The sequence below is a fragment of the Adiantum capillus-veneris genome, chromosome 9, assembly GCF_014529385.1.
Source record: "Adiantum capillus-veneris isolate H3 chromosome 9, ASM1452938v2, whole genome shotgun sequence".
In the NCBI taxonomy this organism is placed as follows: domain Eukaryota; kingdom Viridiplantae; phylum Streptophyta; class Polypodiopsida; order Polypodiales; family Pteridaceae; genus Adiantum; species Adiantum capillus-veneris.
In genome coordinates, this window is record NC_140939.1 from 13,763,681 (window position 1) to 13,785,124 (window position 21,444).

General features: G+C 43.9%; 1 protein-coding gene across 4 annotated transcripts in view; it reads right to left on the bottom strand.

Moving 5' to 3' along the window:
• LOC147450148 (serine/arginine-rich splicing factor) overlaps positions 1 to 14,629 on the bottom strand; it is a 42,475-nt gene extending 27,846 nt beyond the window's left edge. Inside the window, exons 1-5 of one of the 4 annotated variants that reach the window (XM_086519459.1) lie at positions 13,770 to 14,627; positions 13,621 to 13,672; positions 13,295 to 13,396; positions 13,107 to 13,183; positions 12,833 to 13,024 (exon numbers count right to left, since the gene is read on the bottom strand). In XM_086519459.1, the coding sequence (XP_086375585.1) occupies positions 12,833 to 13,024; positions 13,107 to 13,183; positions 13,295 to 13,396; positions 13,621 to 13,672; positions 13,770 to 14,519 (1,173 nt within the window). In that variant the 5' untranslated portion in view covers positions 14,520 to 14,627. Of the gene's footprint in view, positions 1 to 12,772; positions 13,025 to 13,106; positions 13,184 to 13,294; positions 13,397 to 13,620; positions 13,673 to 13,769 lie in introns of those variants that run through there. The other 3 variants (XM_086519460.1, XM_086519463.1, XM_086519462.1) reach the window with 3 other exon arrangements.
• Positions 14,630 to 21,444: the final 6,815 nt, after the last annotated feature.

Consider the following 21,444-nt stretch of genomic DNA (forward strand, 5'->3'; position numbering starts at 1 on the left):
CAATGTAGATGAACAAATAGACGGAGTGCCAAACCCTTCACCACACACACGCAAACGATGAGATCGAATTTTTCTCTTTTGATCTAATTCAATCAACTGTGGCAATTCACCACGGAAACGCCCATGCTTGGTGCTCATACTTTCATGTGCTCTTTCTATGAATGTGTCATGCCAAGGAAGAGACATGGAATGTGACTTCCTTACATACATAATTTTCAATTGTTCATGAACAATCCGCATACATTCGTGCTCATTCATGAGCGAAACGTGCTCAACGTACAATATGTCATGCCTAGGAAAAGGGATCACATAAAGACGCTGACTAAAATACAGGAAACGATCACGAATGAAACACTCGTACAATGCATGCATACTAATCATGCGAACACATAATACTTCCTATAAGGATTCTTTGGACCTAGGCTCGAGAGCCAACATCGGTTCTTCCTGAAGGGGTTCTTCGGACCTAGGCTGGAGAGCCAAGACCGATCTTTAGTGATTTGATCGAATCTGCAACGAGGTTAGCTTCGCTAGAAAAAGCATCCACTAACACATCATCCTTATGAACGATCACGTCATCTTCATGTAAATCATCATACTTGTGAGAAATCACATCTTGATCATGCAAGTCATCATGCTTGTCAGTGTCATCCAATTCATCATGCTAATCATTGTCATTCAAATCATCATCATGCAAATCATGTGTGTCATGCTTTGGAGAAAAAGAGACTGAGAGAGTCTCCTTCTCCTGAATCCATTCAATCTTTGCTTGCACATTAGCAATGAGAGAGGGAGAGTGAACAACTTCCTCTCCACGAATGACAATGGGAGAGTCACTTTTGGCATTGAGAGTGAAAGTATTAGCCTCCCAATCAATGAGAGGGTTAAGCTCACGAAACCATCGAATGCCCAAAATCATATCACATCATGAGAGAGGAGAGACAAAAAATCTTCTACGAAAAGCAGTTTGTTGAATTGTCAACAACACACCCAGACACTCTTTCGTGATGAGAGAGTCCATACCGGGAGCAAAGCCACAGACCTCAAGAGGAGATTTCTGACTAACCTCTAGGCGGGCTTTCTCAACAAGAGAGGTACTGATCACATCATGCATACTACCTGGGTCAAACAATATGACAAAACGTTGCCCGTCATATGAACATAACATTTAATGAGAGACTCATCAATGGGAGGGTCAGGAGAAACTTGGGGCACACTCGTGTTATCATTAATTGCATTGACAGAGGAAGTGGGTTCTATGGATTCATTCGATTCAAGCTTAGGGCATGTTCTTTTTATGTGACCCTTAATGTGACAATGAAAACAACGACCTTCCTTAGAATAAGTGCTTTGCTCTTCCGACGTGATGTATCCTCCTAAAATTCCATGTGCTACCTTTTCATTTGGAGTGAGCTTAGGTTTAGCAATTGTGTTAGCCTTACCCTTAGGTTCATTGGAAGAATTCTTTTATGAGATACTGTTGGAAGATTGGTTAGAAGAGTTACCGTTCTTACCATTCTGAGGGTTCTAAGAAGTCTGAGAGGTACTTGTGGAAGTCTTGTTCTCCTTAGGCTTTCCCTTGTTGTGCTTCATCTCCAGTGCGAGAGCAATCGCTACCGCCTTGTTGAGATCGATTGGATCGAGCACCTCGACATCGTACTTGATATACTCGTCCAATCCATAAAGGAATGCCTCTTTGCGTTCATCATCCGACTTGCGTGCTTGGGTACCTAGCTGCAAAACACGTTTAGAGAAAGACATAAACGACATACCATTTTGCTTGAGAGCGCGCCAATCGTCCTTCAATCGTGCGAGGTACTGAGGTGGCATAAACCACACCTTGAGCTTGTCTTGGAAATCATCTCAATTGAAGGAAAGGGGCGTGAATTCGTCGGCTTCCTCTAGGTGCGCGGCTAACTATGCCTCTTGCCATGCGTGGTACCAATTGATGGCATCATCGGCAAGGTACATAGCTGCCGTCAAAACCTTGCTATTCCTTGTCTTCTTAGTTGTCGCAAAATAAGCATTAAATTGATGCAACCAAGAATGAATAACCGTAGCATCCATCTTACCAACATACTTACTGAAAGTCAACTTCTCTGTGACTGAGTTGTTGGAATCCGCATCGTGGCTTGCACCACTTGAGGAACTCCCACGATCTTTGGCTGGTTCGGACTTCGAGGCAAGTACTTGTCGAACCAATTCTTGAGTGCGGAGTACTCTTTGAGCATCACGATTTGCCTCCAAGGCCGCTCGTCTTGCTTCAGCTTCCTCCTTTCTTTGTGCTTTTCTTTCTTTTCGTTCGTCGCGCTTGCGTTCCAAGGCAATGCGAGTCGCTTCTTGTTTGGCCATCATGTCCATCATTAGCTTGACCATTGCCTCCATAGGATTTGGTACAATTCATGGCGTAGATGGCGAAGGAGAAGGGTCGGAAAAATCTCTTGCTGGGGAAAATTCTTCGTCGCCTCTCTCATACTCATCACCTGTATGCGAAGTATCCATTCCGCTTCGGGTGATGACCATGCACTATGATCTTTGGCTCTTAAGTTCACGAGGAACTTGGGTTCTTGAGGGTCTTGGGTTCTTGGGTTCTTGTGGGTCTTGGGTTCTTGGGTTCTTCAAGTTTTCTTTCGCTTGCAATCTGTGTTTGAGAAGGATCTTCTCCTCACCCGAGTTCTACTCTTTTCTGCGGGCGCACCCCTTGGCGGCCTTGTGCTCACACAAAGGTTTCTTTTTCCCACCTCACGTCGATTGGCCAGTCGCTAAGTGCACAGTCTGCTCTCAATGAGTGAAAAGAGGTACAAGGGGCGGCTGGACAAGCCCTTCTTTCCTTGGATTCCTGTCACTCTTCAAAAGCACGATTAGGAATCCACACGCCCAAGCGAACTTGGGTTCGTGCGACCGCAACAAGCAAAAAAAATTATTGTGATTCTTGTGGTTCTTTCCTTGAGTGATACAGAACACTGCCAAAGCTCTAATACCAATGTTAGGTGCAACGGAATGAATGTTTGAACTTTGCTCAAGATGAGTGCTCCGAATTGTGCTCAAGGTTCCTTTTTGTTCTTATGGAAGGGAGAGCCTTCCGTTCTTAATGAGAGAGTACAATGATCGTAACAAAGTGAATGGACATTGTGCGTGCAAGTGTATGAGACTGAGAGAGAGAGAGAGAGAAGAGAAATACGACACCAGAGACATTGTAAAACCCTCCTCCGAAGGCCCCCCCTCGTCAGCGAGAGTGGTCTACTATTGATTGCACAAATCTCTACAATCTGAATGCATATATAACCGGCCTGTACAACGTAGAGGGCGGTACTATTTCAATTACCTTTTAACTTTACACAGAGCACTGAGAAGGGAAGAGAACACAGTTGCGTCCAGCGACTAGAATGTCACTGCGCACACGAGACCGACACCCTGTAAGCCCCAAAGACTGGCGCCCCTTTCGGCATTTCTTTATCAAATTAAGGTAGACGATCCGACCACTTCGCACACGCTTTCACAAAGTTGTCCAAACCTGGCGAGGGCTGAAATCGGCTGAAAACGCAGGTTTTCGACCTGATTTTGGCAACATAACAGCGCAAAAACCCCTGTAGGTCAAAAGCACCTGTCCAGGACGGATTCCATCGCTATCTGGAAGCTTTCTGGTGAGCTGTCACAGAATTTCAGCAGGTTGTAATTCCCTGTTTCGGATCGTTTTTAGCGGAGCTAACACGCCTACGCGTGTCCCAAGGGCTCCCGCACGCAATGGGACAGTTCCCCTGTGAATTGGACGAGTTTTCACGCGAGAAAACTCTCCAAACTCGCAATCTTTCGCGATGGAACTGTGCGTACCTGTGGGGGATTAGCAATTAGCTAATCCGGTTCTTGTTCAGAAGGCTCTTGCCTTGGCAAACACGCATAAACCCCCAGAACTATACATGTTCAACTGAGTAGCCCAACTAGTGGGGCATTACCATATGTGCCAAAGGGGAGAGAGAGATGCACGAGAGCAAATCATCGCACTACATGAGACAGAGGAGAAGGCAAGCTTTCCATTAAAGCTGTAGACCTGCACCCACTACTCACACACACACGGTAGGTCACTTATGTGTGAAAAATCAGCCCCCTCTCTCTCTTGGGCGCCTCCTCCAGCGGAGGTGTCCTGCGGACTGACCTCCTCCTGCCAAGTGTCCAGTTTGTCCTTTGAGTTAATTCTCTAGTTCCCACTCACTTATAAAGTTGTAAGTGACTTTCCGAGTGGCCCAGATTTCGTTTCGCGGGCACAGGCTTCCATACTCATCAGAATTCAGTGCTAACTGGCCCGACCAGTCCCAGACTGACCGACCCAAACTCCCGCTGTGAGAAACCTATTCGACCACAGCCGTTTCACACTGGCCATGCAATGTCCACTTGCACCTTTTCAAGGGTTCCGAGGAAAACAAGTAAAAATAAAATAAATAAAAATATCTAGTACTTATTTACGAAAGGCAACAGGAAAAATACACCTCCTGGTGACAGCATATGACTGATGCAAGTCTAGGCTAGATCGATGACAACGACGGGGATGGCGAGACCGATCTAAGGGCTGAAATCTGCTACTCTTTGTACTGCTGTCAAAGACGCTAATGGGCTGAAATCTGCTGCGGCTGAAAACGCTAGGAAAAACGCTGATATCTGCTGATCTTTGTCGCTGAAAATCTGCTGCTATGAGGGCTGAAACTGCAGGTCTTTAGGGCTGAAAATTGATGGGCTTTTGGCTGAAAACTGCAGGTCTTCATCTGCTGAAAATCGCCATGGCTGTGGGTGATTCTGATATGCTGAAAACGCCAGCAAGGGGAGTGGTCTTTTGTCACAAAGTGATGACGTGGCTACGGACAGCAGAAACCCTAATTTCAATTACAATGGTATCAGAGCACGGCCGATTTCTCTTCTACAGGAAATCCGATCCTTGAAATTTTTTTTTTTCCGCGGCACCTATGGCTTCAGGCAATGATCAGTCGACTCGAGATGCGGGCAGGGATCACAACGAAGATTCTGGCGCGGAGTATGGCCCGCCTAGGCCTACTCAGACGGAGCAGCAAGAGATGGAGCGTCGTCAATTGATTGGCGATGCAACAAAGATGATGCTAAATTTTGCCAAGGACCCGAAGATGGCAAAATATATGAACCAGACCTCTTTGGAAGAGGTGCAGATGAAGTGGCAAAGAACCACAACGCCACTCCCGAAACCAGCTCTCAAGAAAACTTCTGCCTCCAAGAAATATACGGAGAAGGAACTGGAGAACGTGGTTGATGCACGGATTGCTCAGCTTTTCGACGTGCAAAAGAAAGGCAAAAAGCACGGCAAAAAGCAAAAGAAAGGCATTGACTTCCCGGGATATTTGGGTCGTCGGTCGACATTCGACAAGGCAAAGAAACAGAAGAAGCGTGTTCGATTTGAAGGAGTACCCAGTTCTTCTTCTTCTTCTTCTTTTGTTAGTTCTTCAAGCTCCTCGGATTCGAGCGAAGAAGACAGAAAAGGTAAAAAGCGAAGCAAGAAACAAAGCTTCGGAAAGGGCAAGAAGAAGGCTACATCTCGCCCAGAGACTGACAGTTTTACTGAGGACTTGTCTACAGACATCTCAGATTCTGATCATGGAAACTTTTAAGCGAACAAGAAGAATTTTTTTACAAAGCCAACCAGTATGACTTTCTCGAAGATGAAAGCAAGAAAGTCCGAGAGTTTAAGGAAGGTGGCCACTCGATCAAGTTTGATACTTTTCAGGATACTCAGATGCTTCGAAGGCTGTCTTTTATACAGCAGTTTGACATCGCTTTCGCGGGAGGACGCTATTCAGAGCACTCCAAGATTCAGAGAGCTACCTCTTACCTTAAGGGGAATGCTCGTACTTGGTGGTCCATGCTTCTTTTAACAAGAGTGCGCCAGTTAAATGACTGAAATTTAAGAAGCTTTTTATTTCTTCTAGGTTGACGCAAGAATATGAACGAGATGTACGAGCTGCTTGGAACCATCTTCAGATGACCAAGAAAGATACAATCAATGCTTATTGTGAAAGATTCTGGAGCTCTTTTCTACCCGCCTCTTCATTCAAGAAGATCTCGTTCAGAGAACAGATTGAGCGGTTTACCTTGGGTCTACCTACAGAGATCCGAGATCACTGCTTGGAACAGAAGTCAGCTTCTATTCAAGAGTTGATGAGTCATGCGAAGCGGGGCTTTGTCATTCACTCTGGTAGTCTGACCTACCCCACATATGAGACCATGACACAACAAGCCGAACAGACTTATGGGAATGAAAGTAGAAAGAAAAAGAGCAACCCAGAGAAAAAGGATGCACGACCCAAGCTTACTCCCGAGGAGAGAGCTCGCTTCATCAGAGAGGGGAAGTGCTTTGGATGCGGGGAACATGGACATATCTCCGCGAAGTGTCCTAAAAAGGCACAGAAAGAACAGAATGATAAAGACGACGACAGGTCTGAGAGTTCGAGAGCAACTGAGAAATGTGGCAGAAAAGGCAGATAGAAAAGCAGAACTGGTACCACATGGCGTGGGACCTGCACCGAATCTAATGAATGAAAGTACAAACTTTGCCGCTTTTGGGGCAAAGTGAAGGATCAAGAAGCTCTTTTGAAGGAGCCAAGGCCAACTTCTTTTCACTTGGAATTGGCGGCTCGATTTCGAAGTACGCCCGACAGACTGACGCCACAAGCGGAGGCAGTTCGACTAGCACCCGGATGGGATGTTGCCATTACACCGAGCATTGGCAAACTTCGTTTGCAATGACAGGGGTGTTCACGGCACACGAGTGACGTTCTACTTAGGATCCCTTGGTTTCACAAGAACTACGCCGTGGTTGACTACCTGGCCGAGAAAGCGACTTTGATAAATGAAGGGCTTAGAGATTGTACTTGATGAACTTCAGTTTCTTACTCATTCTTTTGGGAGAGAACTGAACGTTGGATAAAGGTTGAATAGGTTTTGACCTAATCAAAAGAACACCAAGATTTTTCTCCACACTCATGCCGATTGCTTGCTCTCCAGTGTTGTTGGTTTTGAAGAAAGACGGATCTTGGAGAATGTGCATCGATTATAGAGCTCTCAACAAAATCACCATCAAGAATAGATTTCCGATTCCTAGGATCGATGATATACTCGACAGGTTACAGGGATCCTCGTGCTTTAGCAGGATTGACTTGAAGAGTGGATATCATTAGATCAGGATCGCGCAAGGAGATGTCTACAAGACAGCTTTTCGGACGACTTTTGGGTTATTTGAGTTTTTGGTGATGCCTTTTGGCTTAACCAATGCTCCTGCGACATTTAACCGGATGATGGACAAGATTTTTCGAGAATACAGGCTATTTGTTGGCACTTTCTTTGACGACATCATTGTTTTCTCCAAGAATGAGGCAGAACACAGAGATCATCTGCTTCAAGTCTTTCAGGCATTACGAGATCACACGTTAGTGATTAATGCAAAGAAAAGTGAATTTTTCCTACCAAAGATACACTTTTTGGGACACATTGTGTCAGCAGCAGGAGTGCAAATGGACCCGGCCAAGATAGAGACTATCCGTGATTGGCCCGATTTGAGGAATATCCATGAAGTTAGAAGCTTCTTGGGACTGTGTTCGTACTACAGGTGATTCATACGAAAGTTTGCAGAGGTTGCTTCCCCTTTGCATACCTTGACACAGAAAGGAGTACCTTTTTCGTGGGGACCCACAGAGGTGACTGCCTTTCGGACATTGAAAGAGAAATTGACTACGGGACCTATTTTGACTTTGCCGAACTTGCAGAAGTCATTTGAAGTATATTGTGATGCTTGTGGTCGTAGTCTGGGTGCGGTCTTGATGCAAGAAGGCCATGTCATAGCTTACGAGAGCCGTTTGTTCTCTAGGCCGGAGATGACAGCACAAATCTATGAGAAAGAGCTTTTGGCAGTTATCCATGCTCTTACTCAGTGGCGGTATTACCTACTCGGAGCGGATTTTACTGTCTTTACAGACCATCAGAGTTTGCGCTACTTCTTGTCACAGAAGCAGCTTTCGGAAAAGCAGATTCGGTGGGCGAACATCTTGTCACAGTTCCACTTCCAGATTGTCCATGTGCAGGGATAGAAGAATGTGGTGGCAGATGCTTTGTCTCGGAAACCGTTGGTTCTGGCTGTTTCCGCGATACATCATAGGAGCTTCGAGGATATGGTCGATCAGTACGCCACAGATATAGATTTTGCAGATATTTTCACACGGATACGGGATGGGGAGACAGTAGCTGGATACTCCCTTCGGGAAGGCTACTTGATGAAAAAGACTATGTTGTGCGTTACACAGCCGTTGAGGAATAAGGTTATGACTGAATGCCACTGTCCACCTTTTACGGGTCACCGCGGCATTGCTACCACCATGAAGGGGGTAGAGAGATACTTCTTTGGGCCAAGACTCAAAACAGATATGGAAAAGTTTGTGCGCAGTTGCTTGGTATGCCAGAAGGTCAAGTTTGACAGGCATAAGGCACAGGGATTGTTACAGCCTTTACCCATACCCACCCACCCCTGGGAAAGTATTGCAATGGATTTCATTTTTGATCTCCCAAGAACACTGAAAGATCACGATGATTTTCCGATTACATGGCACGTCTGAGACGATTGTCTCAGACAGAGACCCCAGATTTATGAGTTTGTTTTGGAAGGCAATATGGGAGAACATTGGCACGCAGTTGCAGTTCTCGTCATCGTTCCACTTGCAGGCTGACGAGCAATTTGAGATTGCCAATTCAGTGATTTTAGATTTATTGAAGTCTTGTATCTCACATCAGAAGACTCGATGGGAAAAGAACTTACCTTTGGTGGAATTTGCCTACAATAACACGATACACTCTTCGACGGGGAAGACGCCGTGTGAGATTGTTGAAAGTGCTGCGAAGGTTCCATCCCTCCAGAGCACGAAAGATTAGATATTTGAAGCGGATGAATATTCGCGAGATTTGGATATGGCTTTTGCCAAGGTTCGCGAAACTTTGCAGGAGTCTCAAGAACGACAGAAAAAGGCAGCGAATCGCCATCGTCGCGACTTGAAATTGAAGGATGATGATTGGATGCTCTTACTTTTGAGAAGGCACGCCTACGAAAGAAAAAGGGAAAGGAGAGGCTTTTTCCAAAGCTTAGTATGCGATACTACGGACATTTCCAGATTACTGAAAAGATAAATGATGTCTCCTTCCGATTGAAACTGCCAGATACTTGGAGGATTCACAATGCATTGCATGTGAGTCTCTTGAAACCTGTTAAGGGTGATGTGCCTGATGATGGGGAGCCTGATGAGCAACCCGAAGTGGAAGAAAACGAGGAGATCCTGTTCCTGACCAGATTTTGGCACATAACGATACGAAGAAAGGTAAAGTCCGAAGGCGGTTCTTGGTTTAGTTCAAGAACTTTCATGCATTTGATGCGAAGTGGATGGAGGAGGAGGACCTAGCAGATACTCCTCAGATTGTGAAACTTTACCTCGATGTTTTGGTTTAGCATAGTCTACTCCAAACGGAACCCAGAATTCAGCTTGGCCGGAGATCTGGTGCAGTGGGATGCACAAGAGGGGAGTCACTCCGCTCCCTTGTCAACAGATGCCTTGATTTTGATACTAAAGTCACTGATGTCTCTTTGAGCTTCAGGGATACTGAGAGCTGACAGTATTCTGCTGGATGACTTTATGAAATGTAATTCCTGATAATGATACTGATTTGTTCTTGACTTCTTGTGAGTGCAGGAACTGACAGACGAAATGACTACAGCATTTTGGTCTGATTGATCTCGAATAGACATGGTTGCAATAGGGGTTAGTCAATCGGACATCGATGAGGTCCCGATTGGACCTAGATGTGATTGCTAGCTACATTGCCGATAAATCATGCTCTAAGATCCGAATGAATGTTGAATGTCATGTGATGTCTGGTGATGTCCTGTGATGTCGTGTGATGTGACTGTCGATTTCGTACATGTGCTAGATGTGTGTTCCTAGTACGTAGGTACTAACAGTCAGTGTCTACTAAGACGGTTTATGGCTTTTGTCGGTTTTGCAGGCGTAGTCGCCGTCGATTACAATGCTTTCAAGAGGGGGGTATGTCACAAAGTGATGACGTGGCTACGGACAGGAGAAACCCTAATTTCTGCCAAAAACCGTAAAATTCTTGCAAACCCTAATTTCTGCCACAAACCCTAATTTCCGGAAATCGCGGAGGCTGAAATAAAAAATTTGGGAAAATGATGAGCGACGCAAATTTCGCTTTTTCTCTACTTAATGAGAAAGAGAGAGAGAATGCTTTTGCTTTCAAGTTTTGACTCTCTGTGAGAGAGAGAGAGAGAGAGAGAGAGAGCAATTGCTTTTGATTTGAAGCTTTTGGGGCTCTGCTTTTGGGCATCCCTTGTAACCTTTAAATTAGTGGTGAGGGCCTCACTTCTTAGAGCATTTGGACGCAGAGTTTGAGAGTGAAACCCTAACCGCTCTCTTGTACATTGATGATTGATTAATACAAAAAGAAATACCGAAAGGGGCGCCGGTCTTTGGGGCCAATATCTCTAGGCACGGAACTCCGCCGGGCCAGTGCAAATCTATTGTGATCTGTGAATTGTTTTGAAGTGGTTATTTGGTGCTGTCGCGGTTGATTCTTGACTTGGAGTGTCCAAGTCTGTTACATCTTTGGCGATAGCTCCTTGGAGGAAAAACGCTAGGGGTGGTTGCTGAGAAGTTGCCTGTCGAGCTTGAGCTCCTGCTGCCTCTTCTGTCAATTAGTGCTAGTCTAGGTTTGCTTATATATAAACTTACTCAATTTGCCCTACCTACTTTCCAACAAAAGTCACTTAAAAATAATAAGTGAAAAATGTCAAAAATAGGTAAAATATGCTAAAAGCACTGGAAAATTCCCCTGAAGGATTCTGATGGGCATGCTTATGATCATGTTGTGTGCAACCAGAGGATATGAATCTACACTAAGTATCAGGGCATGTACAGTCTGCGAACAAACTCACAAAAGTGTCAGAACACTTCTAATCTAGACTGACCGGACTGACTGAACCCTTGTCGTGCTGTAGCTTGTCCACGGACACATAGGGTTGATGTATCACGTGACAATCAGAGTCTAAACTATCTGAAGACGAGACCTCCATAGAACTGTCAACCACGAGGCGAGAATTAGACTTCTTTGCCTTTTTCTTGCCTTTTTCTTGCCCTTTTCGAAGCTTTGCTTTTTGCTTCGCTTTTTGCCTTTTGTCTTCTTCGCTCGACTCAGATGAGCTAGAAGAACTGTCAGAAGAAGAAGAAGAAGAACTGGGTACTCCTTCGGCTTTCTTGCCGATTCAAATGTAGACTGACGACCCAAATAACCCGGGAAGTCACTATCTTTCTTTTGCTTTTTGTCGTGCTTTTTAGGTTTGTTCTGAGCATCAAAAAGCTGAGCAATTCGTGCATCAACCACCTCTTCTAATTCTTGCTTTGTATACTTCCAGGGAGTAGGAGGTTTCTTGAGAGCGGATTTGCGGGGTGGTGTTGTGGTCTTCCGCCACTGAGTGCGCACCTCATCGAAAGAAGTCTGACTCATATATTTTGCAAATTTTGGATCCTTCGCAAAATTAAGCATCTCTTTGTTTGCATCGCCGATCAATTGTCCACGCTCCATCTCTTGAAGCTCCGCCAGAGTAGGCCGAGGCGGGCCATACTCCTCGCGTGAATCTTTGTTGTGATCTCTTCCCGCATCTCCAGATAGATGCAGAGGAAGTCGACTGATCTTTGCCTGAAGCCATAGGGATTTCCCGTAGGAGAGAAATCGGCCGCGCTCTGATACCACTGTAACAGACTTGGACACTCCAAGTCAAGAGTCTACCACGAGACCACATATAAACACTTCAAAACAGATCACAATTCACAATTGATTCGACACTGGACCGGCAGAGTTTCGTGCCTAGAGATATTGGCCCCAAAGAGTGGCGCCCCTTTCGTTATTTCTTTTTATATTAATCTGCAACTCAAAGTACAAGTAAGTCGTCGGGACTCACTCTCAGACTCTGCGTCCAGATGCTCTCAAAAGTGAGAGCCCAGAGACCATCATAAAGGTTTACAAGGGATGCCAAAAGCAGAGCCCAAAAGCTGAAATCAAAGCTTGTGTAAAAAGCCTTCAAAAATAAAGCATGCTCAATAATTTCTCTCACAAGGCCTCTTGAGGTAAAGAAAAGCAAAAAGGCTCTCTCTCTCTCATCTCTTGTGTAGAAAAGCACTGTCCAAAAGCTGCACCAGCTATCGCAAATTGCGCCGCTTTTTGCGGGCGTCCGTACAACTGCCACGTGGCAAGGTTTCCGCAAACTCCGGAGCTGCCGTACAACCAGCCACATCAGCTTTTCAGGTCATTTCCATTTCCCCGGGCTTGTCCATGCAGGTGTGTACACATGGGCAGCCAGCCATGTCACCAGTTTGTGACACAAGATCCACGAAATTCATGCCCCCATTCCATTCAAGTGCTTGCAAACTGTCGTCCTCATCAGATTTAACCTTATGCACATACAAGTTGGTTACCTCCACTTAGCATTGCACCGAATAACCTAAGCAAAATTACCATTGCTATGGAAAAAGTAATTGCAATCAACAACTACGATTTTCTTCAAAGAAGAGCGTTCCATTGGTAGTTGCTCATCACCCAATGGCTTTCCTAGTTTTTAATATCTCAATAGACAACCGTCTCAGTGCTTGACTCACTGGTAACAGAGTGAGTTCAAAAGAAAACATTTTAACACATGATAGACGCAGTATCTAACTATCGAGCCTCAAAGATAGCACGGCAAACCTATTTCTTTCAAAAGCCACTTTACCTGATCACTCAAAAGATTATTTATGGGTGAGACTCCTTCCGGTTGTATAGCTGTATTGTTGTCCACACTTGCCTCTTTTAATGGAGAACCATTAAACTCAGAAATGCACGCCATCTTCTCAGAGGACATGCCCGTAGATGGACCAAAAATGGCAGCATCATGAGCAGCTTGTAGTTGTGCCTCTCTCTTTGCCTACATCACTCAAAATGACAGAATAATAGATTGCATCCATTTTGACAACTCACAGACAATTCCATGATCAGCATTCACTCACTTGACTAGTATTTGTGGACAAAAAAGTGCTACCAGTATTTTGAAGGAAGCCAGTATCATCTCGAGCTCCGGTGCCGTCTAATAAAATGTCAAATGCAAATATATGAGAAGATGGAAGTCAACTCAGAACTTTTGGACAATACTAAGACAAAAGAAGTTGAACTAAGGATAAGAATTGAGAGGAGAAACCTCCAAAATAGTCAAGCTTGGCATCATCATCTAATGGGGCATTCTTATTGAAAACAAACCGCTCCCAATCAGCGTCAATGCCCTTAGCTGTGTCTTTGGAAACTGCAAAAGGCAAGGTCTTGTTTTCAAATGCCTGCCCCAAGATCTTCAACCATAGCCTCACCTGGTAAGAATACTTCCAAAAACAGTCCTTGGCTTACTTGCGCAAAAAGCTAGAATTGATGTAGCCAACAACTCTTTCTATAGGCTATCCACAAGTAACATGGATCTTCATCCATAGGTAATATGTGTATGACGCAAATGTAGAAAGAATGTAAGAACGCTACCAGTATCTGAAAGCTGAACCTTCATTTTCTGTCTAACCTTCTCTGCCGGAGTCTGCGGACAAAGTTGCTAGGTTAGCCTTGAAGCTTAGAGACTTCATTCACGGTGACCATCAGCAAAAGAAATTACAAATGAAATGCATGGCAATTACCATTTCATTAAAGCCTGGAATAAGTTTAGCATAATCTACAGCATTTGGCTTCCTCACATCCTCCTTCCTGGACTCACTTTTCCGACTATCACCAAGAGATGATGGACTTCTGTGACTACGACTACCCCGTTGACGTGAGTGCCGATGATGATCTGTTGGAGACACACTTCTCGATCTCCTTGAAGAGTGTCTGGGCGACCTACTTCTCCTTCCACCTCTAGGTGATAGCTCCTGTCTCTTCCTTTCACTTCTGTAGGATCTTCTCTCCTGTGATGGTGACCCAGAAGGTGACCTGCTATTTGATGTGCGACGACGATGTCTGCAATCTGCCTCACGGCTGGAACTATTCCCCGACCTACGCTCTCTTCTGTGACTTCTCCCACTTCTTAATAAATGCTCTCTATCTCGACTTTGAGAGCGAGAGCTCCCTCTTGCCACATATTTGCTCTCTCTGTTACGAGTAGGAGAAGGGGAGCTGTGTTTCCTGTTGCGTCTAGCATCATCCTCAGAGCTGTCATGCTTCGTAGGGCACCTCTTCAACTTGTCGCGGACAGTAGCAAGCCTGCTCTCCTTTTCGAACTTGGCAAGGCTTGCTTCATGACTATCTCCCCTCACAAAGCTAGGGAATGTAGCTTGGGATGATGGTGGTGAAGAGGACGCGCCGTAGCCAAGACCTTGCTTGTGCTTGGCAGCCCCTCCGCCCTTCTGGCGCATCTCGTCATAGTACTCTGCGGCTTTCGATTCGTCCATGGCGGCGACGGATCTTGCAGGTTCTAGGAATATAAGGACTTTCACTGTGTGCTCGTGTCGGTAACGTCGGGACACCTCGAGCCTCCAGTCACAGGTTAGAGGCTGGTCGCATGGAGCGTCAGCGACAAGGTCACTTAGAGATGCTGAATACACACCTGATGTGTGCCATGGGCGGGTAACCACAAGGTCACTTATAGATGCTGAATACACACCTGATGTGTGCCTACCGGATGGGCAGGTATGTCTTACACAACAAAGGATTAATAAATTTAGAAAAGAGATATGATGTATTGGGAGCAGTTGTCAGCAAGTCGATCCCCTCTCAAACTAGGACGGGGGATGGTGATTGCCGACGTGAATGTATGCTACCCTTTTCACGCTGCAAATAATTTTGTGACACTTGGTTTCCACTTCTGCATCATCTTGTTGAGTAAAATCACCTCAAAAGGTGAGCCGCATGGTTCTTTTACCTCATAAACAGCAAAATTTGCAATTATCACCTCGAAGGTAGATGAGGCTTGCATAAAAACATTGCAACCCCCTTACTCATATAACCCCCTCTCTTCCTCATTTCTTCCTTTGAGAAGTTGACCAAACATTTTAAAATAATGATCCGTTTGGACCTTAACCACGTGATTGGGTTGGGATTGCAGCTGAGTGACATGATGCGACCAGGCTTTTGGCCTTGAAAAGGCTTGAAAGGTTGACCACATCATTTGAAAGTTATATACAAGTATCTGCAACAAGGCAATCTCATCAATTATGGGTTAGCTTATTGGGCAACCTGGTAAAGTGAGGTACACCTGATTCCATTCTAATCGTGACATGTGAGAAGCATTTTCCATCGTGTGTATGTTGAGATTCATGGTTACAACTAGCACCTACAAATTTGCCTTCACATGCAAATCTAGGATCAAAAAGAAGCAATGCAATAGAAATGTTACCATAAATATGTGGTAGTGATGTGTCTGAACACTCTTAGGACCGTCGAAGCATTTATTTCCTCACTGAGAGGTTTACGCCCATCACTCTAGGGCTATCTTATCTTTCATTGTGCACTAAGTAGTACATACTCTATATTGCATACCTTCAGCTTCTTCATCTTCTCAAAGCCATGTGTGTTTCCCTGCGACCCTATTTCCAAAAATTGGTATAAGTGCAGGTTGCGTCCTCTTGGGCTCAGTCGCAAGTATCGCCAACACACGCCTGCTCATTTTCTCAGATTGCGATGAGCTTTGGTGAGCGCCAGCAAGTCGTTTTGAGCCACTTGGGCCACAATTACTCCGAAAATAAAGCTCATAAAGCTTGGTCTGCTCAAAATTTTGATTTGGGCTCATTTTGGCCTCCATTTTCACTACAGGCAGTATTGCGCAAGAAATTTTGTCCTTTTGTGCAAAAGTTTGTTAGTGCCATTTTTTGCATAACAAGTCTCTTACAGTCTCCTACGGGTTGTGCTACATAGCACATGTTGGTCTCGCTTCGTTTCTCGTCTTTTCGGGCAGTTTTAACATCAGGTGCAAACACTCGCCACATGGCTGACAACAACACATATGTGTTCAAGATATTTGATACTGAGGATAAATCGGATGGCAATAATAACCCAATGTGGGCTTACATGATGTAACATGTTCTTGTGTCAAAGGGCGTTTGGAATGTTGTGCAAGGCATTGATGTACGCCGTGGTTCTGTGGATACAGGCAATGTTGAGGACATTGCGGGTTTTAAAGTAGTAGGGTTGTTGCTGCCATAGCTATTTTGCATACGGCTGAACAATCTCATTGGGATGTTAAAGATACGCATAATCATGCATTGATTGCATTATCTATGAAGCGCACTATTATTCCTCACATTCTTTCAGCTAAATCTGCAAAATAGGCTTGGGATATTCTTGTTTGTCTTTATGCAAGTCACAATGAGGCTAAAATTGCATTGCTGCGTAAAGAGCTAGAGTCGAAGATTATGCATGAGGATTATGACATGGACACTTTGCTTGTTGGTATCAAGGATATCAATGAGAAACTTATTTTTGCAGGCAAAGTCATTTCTGACAGTTCCCTCGTGCAGACTGTTCTTGATGCTTTGCCAGATTCTTACTAGACTTTTGCTAGTACGTGGAGACTTATGACCCAAGGAAATCCTGAAGTTGTCAATTTTGATGCATTATGCACATTGTTGTTGCAAGAGTCACTTTCAAGAAAAAAATAGGGATGAAAAGTGTGCAGTTGAATATGCCTTTATCGATGCTCACTTCTCATGGTTCTTCGGCGAATGGCAAATCAGTTGTTTCCAATGCTTTTGTTGGCAACACCTCATCTAGGAATTCTAGTGAAAAGGGGGAAAAGAAGATCTATTGCCATTATTGTAAAGCTAATGATCACTTGATCAAGCAGTGTCCAAAATTGAAGGCAAAAGAGGCCAAGAAGAAAGAGGTTGGTTCCGCTACAAGTGCAGCTATTGTAGAGTCTTCAATGAAAGGAAATTGTGATGTTGATGCAAATACAGAATGGGCTTTTATGTTGGAGTCAGCCCAACTTGGGCGACCAACCCTCATGTGAACACATTGTAATTGATTTTGTAAAGGCCTAAATCCAATGGAAAAACTCCTCTTTCCATGGTGTGAATCGTGCAATCTTATCCATTAACTCTCTCTTCTCTGCACACGCTCCTTTCCACTATCATGTCTATCCGCGATGCTATTGGCTTCCGTGCGTGCTCAACATTTTAGTGTAGAGTGCACTTATGATCCTTCTGTCCATGATGTTAGTTGCTGCAGGTTCACATATGTGGTACTTTGATAGTGGTGCTACAAAGCACATTACCTCTCATCGTGACTTTTTTTACCTCTCTAAAGGATGCCCCTCATGGGAATATAGTCACTTGTGCCAACAATGCCTCTTATCCTGTCAAGGAAGTTGAAAAGATTGTGTCGAATCCTGCGAAAGGCAGTTTTTTTCACACTTGTTGATGCCTTTATGTACCTGGGATCAAGAAGAACCTTTTGTCTATACTTGCACTTGCTAGACTTGGTCTTGTTGTCAAATTTGTGGATGACAGATGTACAGTTCATGATCTCAATTTTGGTGATGAAATTGTTGCATGTAGCATTTTATGTTGTGGGCTCTATAAGCTCACTTTCTATGACGTGTGGGTAGTTGTAAGTCAACCATTGCCCAAGAGAAACCCTAGGTATAAAGCTTAATTTTTGCAAGTTTGCGAGGGCATCATTATCATTATCAACGTTTTGGAGTTTTGAAGCGTATGACTGAGAGCGGCTATTCTATCGTGCATTGTAATCCATCTTTCTTGAGTGCTGGTAACCCAAATTCTATTCCGGTTATTGCATTGTTTTCCTTGTCTACTGCTCTTTAATTTAAGTGTAATCATTATCAATTTTGTCGTGGTTTGCGATGGCCTATCTGTTAGCTATATCTGATGTTTTGAGTGTGTTAATGGTTGTTTTTTGACGTTTTTTGAGTGTGTTAATTGGTAGGATAGTGCCCCTAGGTGTCTTAGACCTCCTCCTAATTTTTGTTGCATTTGGACTTTGTTTGAGTGCGGAAATGGCATGACAAATGAGAGCGGTGAGATAGATCATAGGCATATTGCCTGAGTAAAGATTAATAGATTGCTAGTGCTAGAGATAACTTCATTATGTAGGTTCACTTCTTGAGGTTGACACCCTTAAAGAGTCTTTGTGCCCCATCTGAGTCGCTTCCCTGAGTACTGAAATTATGTTAGTGCCAGATAGCTATGCTGCAGACGTTGTCGTGCCACTTGTGGACATGGGGTGAAAGAGAGAATATGCATGCATTTTCAAGTTTATGAACAATGTTAGCAACTGCAATGACATCAGGATGACTGAAATGTATGCCAAACTTATGAACAATTTTAGCAACTGCTATGACATCAGGATGACTGAAATGTATGCCAAATGTAAATGTAATGTATTTATTGAATCAAATATTGTGGTCGATACTATCTTGCTCGAGATACATACCCAATGTGGTGATTTGATAATGCTTTGATTGAATATATATGCCAATTAATGGATATTGGAGAAATATTTTGTGCCAGGTGATGCTTGGTCGTATTTCGGATGTTTTTTTGCCCAAGGATCCTAAGGATAAGGGACATCAAGGTTTTGCTTTTGTTACATTCATGGATGAAGGCCCTACTGATTGAATATGCTTTGGCTGATGTGTAAGCCTAATGTGATGAGATTAACAATGTTTTGGCCATGTAAGCCTAATGTGTGATAAACAATGCTTTGGCCGATGTGTAAACCTAATGTGATGATAAACAATGCTTTGGCCGATGTGACCCTAATGTGATGCTAAACAATGCTTTGGCTGATGTGAGCCTAATGTGATGATAAACAATGCTTTGGCCGATGTGAGCCTAATGTGATGATAAACAATGCTTTGGCTGGTGTTTATGCTCAAGGTGACGCACTTTGGAAAGCATTGGTTGCACGGAATGCTTAACATAATGGTGGCAAGGGTTTGGGTTTATTCACCAATGGTCGTCGACGCCGAATGTCAAGTTTGGGACTATGTATATACCCAATGTGGTGTGCTTTGATGCAAGGCCTCCCACCAAATGGCCGCCCAAAATCAAAGGCATTAGAGGATTTTGGGGGGGGGGGGGGGGGGGTGTGACTTGCAGGACTGCTTCATTGCTCGAATGATGGTGACCACGAAGCGACAAAAGACAAGCAGGCCATGGCACCCCTATTTGGCACTAGCGGCACCAAAAACGTTGAAGGTCCATGTTGACATGCCACATCATCAAGGGTTTATTCTCGCAGTCCCTAGCAACGACAACGCCATCATTGCTTAGGGAGCGGCTATTTTTAGAATTTTTTTTTGGCATGCAAAAGAAGGGAGGAAAAAACAAAAAGGGTGGGGAGAAAAAGGAAGCGTGGCTTGGGGGAAACTAGGTAATTGTTAAGTGTGGAAGAGAATAGGAAGAAGGAGAAAACAACGAGCACATAGGGATCAAGAGAGGGAAGGAGGGTTGCATCGAAAACAAGGCTTTCTTGCTCTCGACCTCGAAAGAGGAGAAGGCAAGGCTTCAATCTCTTTCTCTCTTGACCTTGGAGAGAGGATGCACAAGGAGGGAAGAGGAAGTGGGGATATAAGTAAGCAAAGCAAGGGAAGGAGATCGAAGGGAATTAGGGATCAAGGTCATAAGAAGTGTGGAAGGATTACAGGCAAGAGCTTTCAGATTACAAGAAGGGAGTAAGGAAGCTTGTGTGTGAAATTTTTACGGTGTTTTTTAATCAACATGCAAGGATTCAAGAGCTAGTTAGTTGTACAGGGCAAGATTTACGTAGAGCGATTATAGGTTTCTCTCATCTTGGTTGGGGGAATTTTTGATTAGGGGTTTTCAACTCGAGGTGCATATCAACATTGGCGTATGAGGTCGAGTCGTAACAAGGTTATCAGGAATCAAAAATTGGAAGTATCCATTGATTGCCAGCATCAATTAAGTGTCATTATCTTATTTCAATCTATTTTTAGCCTTTATTTGTGTTTCGAGTCGTGAATTTATCATGTGATTGCTCTCTAGACTCACTAAATCTTCTTACTAACACGAAATCACTCATAGTTGCACTCGTTTCACTTTGGTTTATGCCTCGTGGTTTATGCCTCGGCTGATTATCCGTCTACAACCAAAAGCCCGGTACTTTCTCGATCGACCTTGGAGAACCGCACACTCTGACAACGTCCGTTGCGGCGACCCACTTACATTGGCGCCGTTGGCGGGGATAGTGGTCTTTAGGTGGTGACCTAGTCATAGCTCTTTACTTTCGAGACCTTTCTTGGCAGTCAGACTGCTAGACTCGAGGTTTAGTACTTGGTAGAAGCTAGAAGTTGGGGACTTGCTAGATCTATTCTAGAGAGGCATACGGAGTTATGAGTGAGATACGAAAGCATTTTATTTTGCATTTTTTCCGATGCCTTGAAAGTATTGTACCATCATCCGTTTTACTTTCAATTTTATAATGTTTGTTTTTTTCTTCCTAGAATTCAATTAAGCACTTAGGAGAAGATTGGGTAACAACCAAAAACATCAATTTGGGTTGAAAAGTTCAGGGTAAAAAACTGTCAAAACCATATTTTAATAAGAATTTTTGGAACTTTGATGGTCAAACCTTAAAAGCTGATCTAAATCCAAATACAAGCGCAAAAAGGGGATAACCAAGCCATACAAAATCAATATGGAAATTTCCAAGCAATCTAGTGCAAGAACATGGATCGCAATCCATGTCCCCCTGTGACTTTTTGAGCAAAATTTGATATCATTGGGTCCGGTGTGGTTCTAGATCACTGATTATATACTTTTGGTTCACTCAAATCAAGGAATTGGGCAAAAGACACAAAAACCTTGAAAATTGACCAAGATTTGGGGCTTTTAAACTTTTTGAGATCTACATCCAAAAATAATTGAAAATCTGATATCTACGGGGTGGAAGCATACAACTGACCATATTTCATGTTCAGATGTGGTCAAACATGGATCGCAATCCATCTACCTTTTGATCACCTGGGGGTGAGATTTGAGCATTAGATAGCCGGCAAAATTTGGGACAACTTTTGCAAAGGGAACCATAGCAAAAAGCTACAAAAGGTTGATCAAATCATTAAAAGACCAGTTGCTAGTCAAAAACCGCAGGGCATACATTAAAAATTACCTTTGATCAGCAAAAGTTTTTTAAAATCTAAAGATAAGTGGTAGAGTATACTACTCATACTACAGGTAATCATCAAGCCAAATTTGAAGTCCAGATCTGATGGAACATGGATCGTGATCTATGTAACTTTTTCTATTTTTTGGAAGAGACCATACAGACTTGTAGCAAAGACCAATACAAACAAAATATCCAAAAGGAAGATAGGCAAAAAACTTCAAGAAGTGGGTC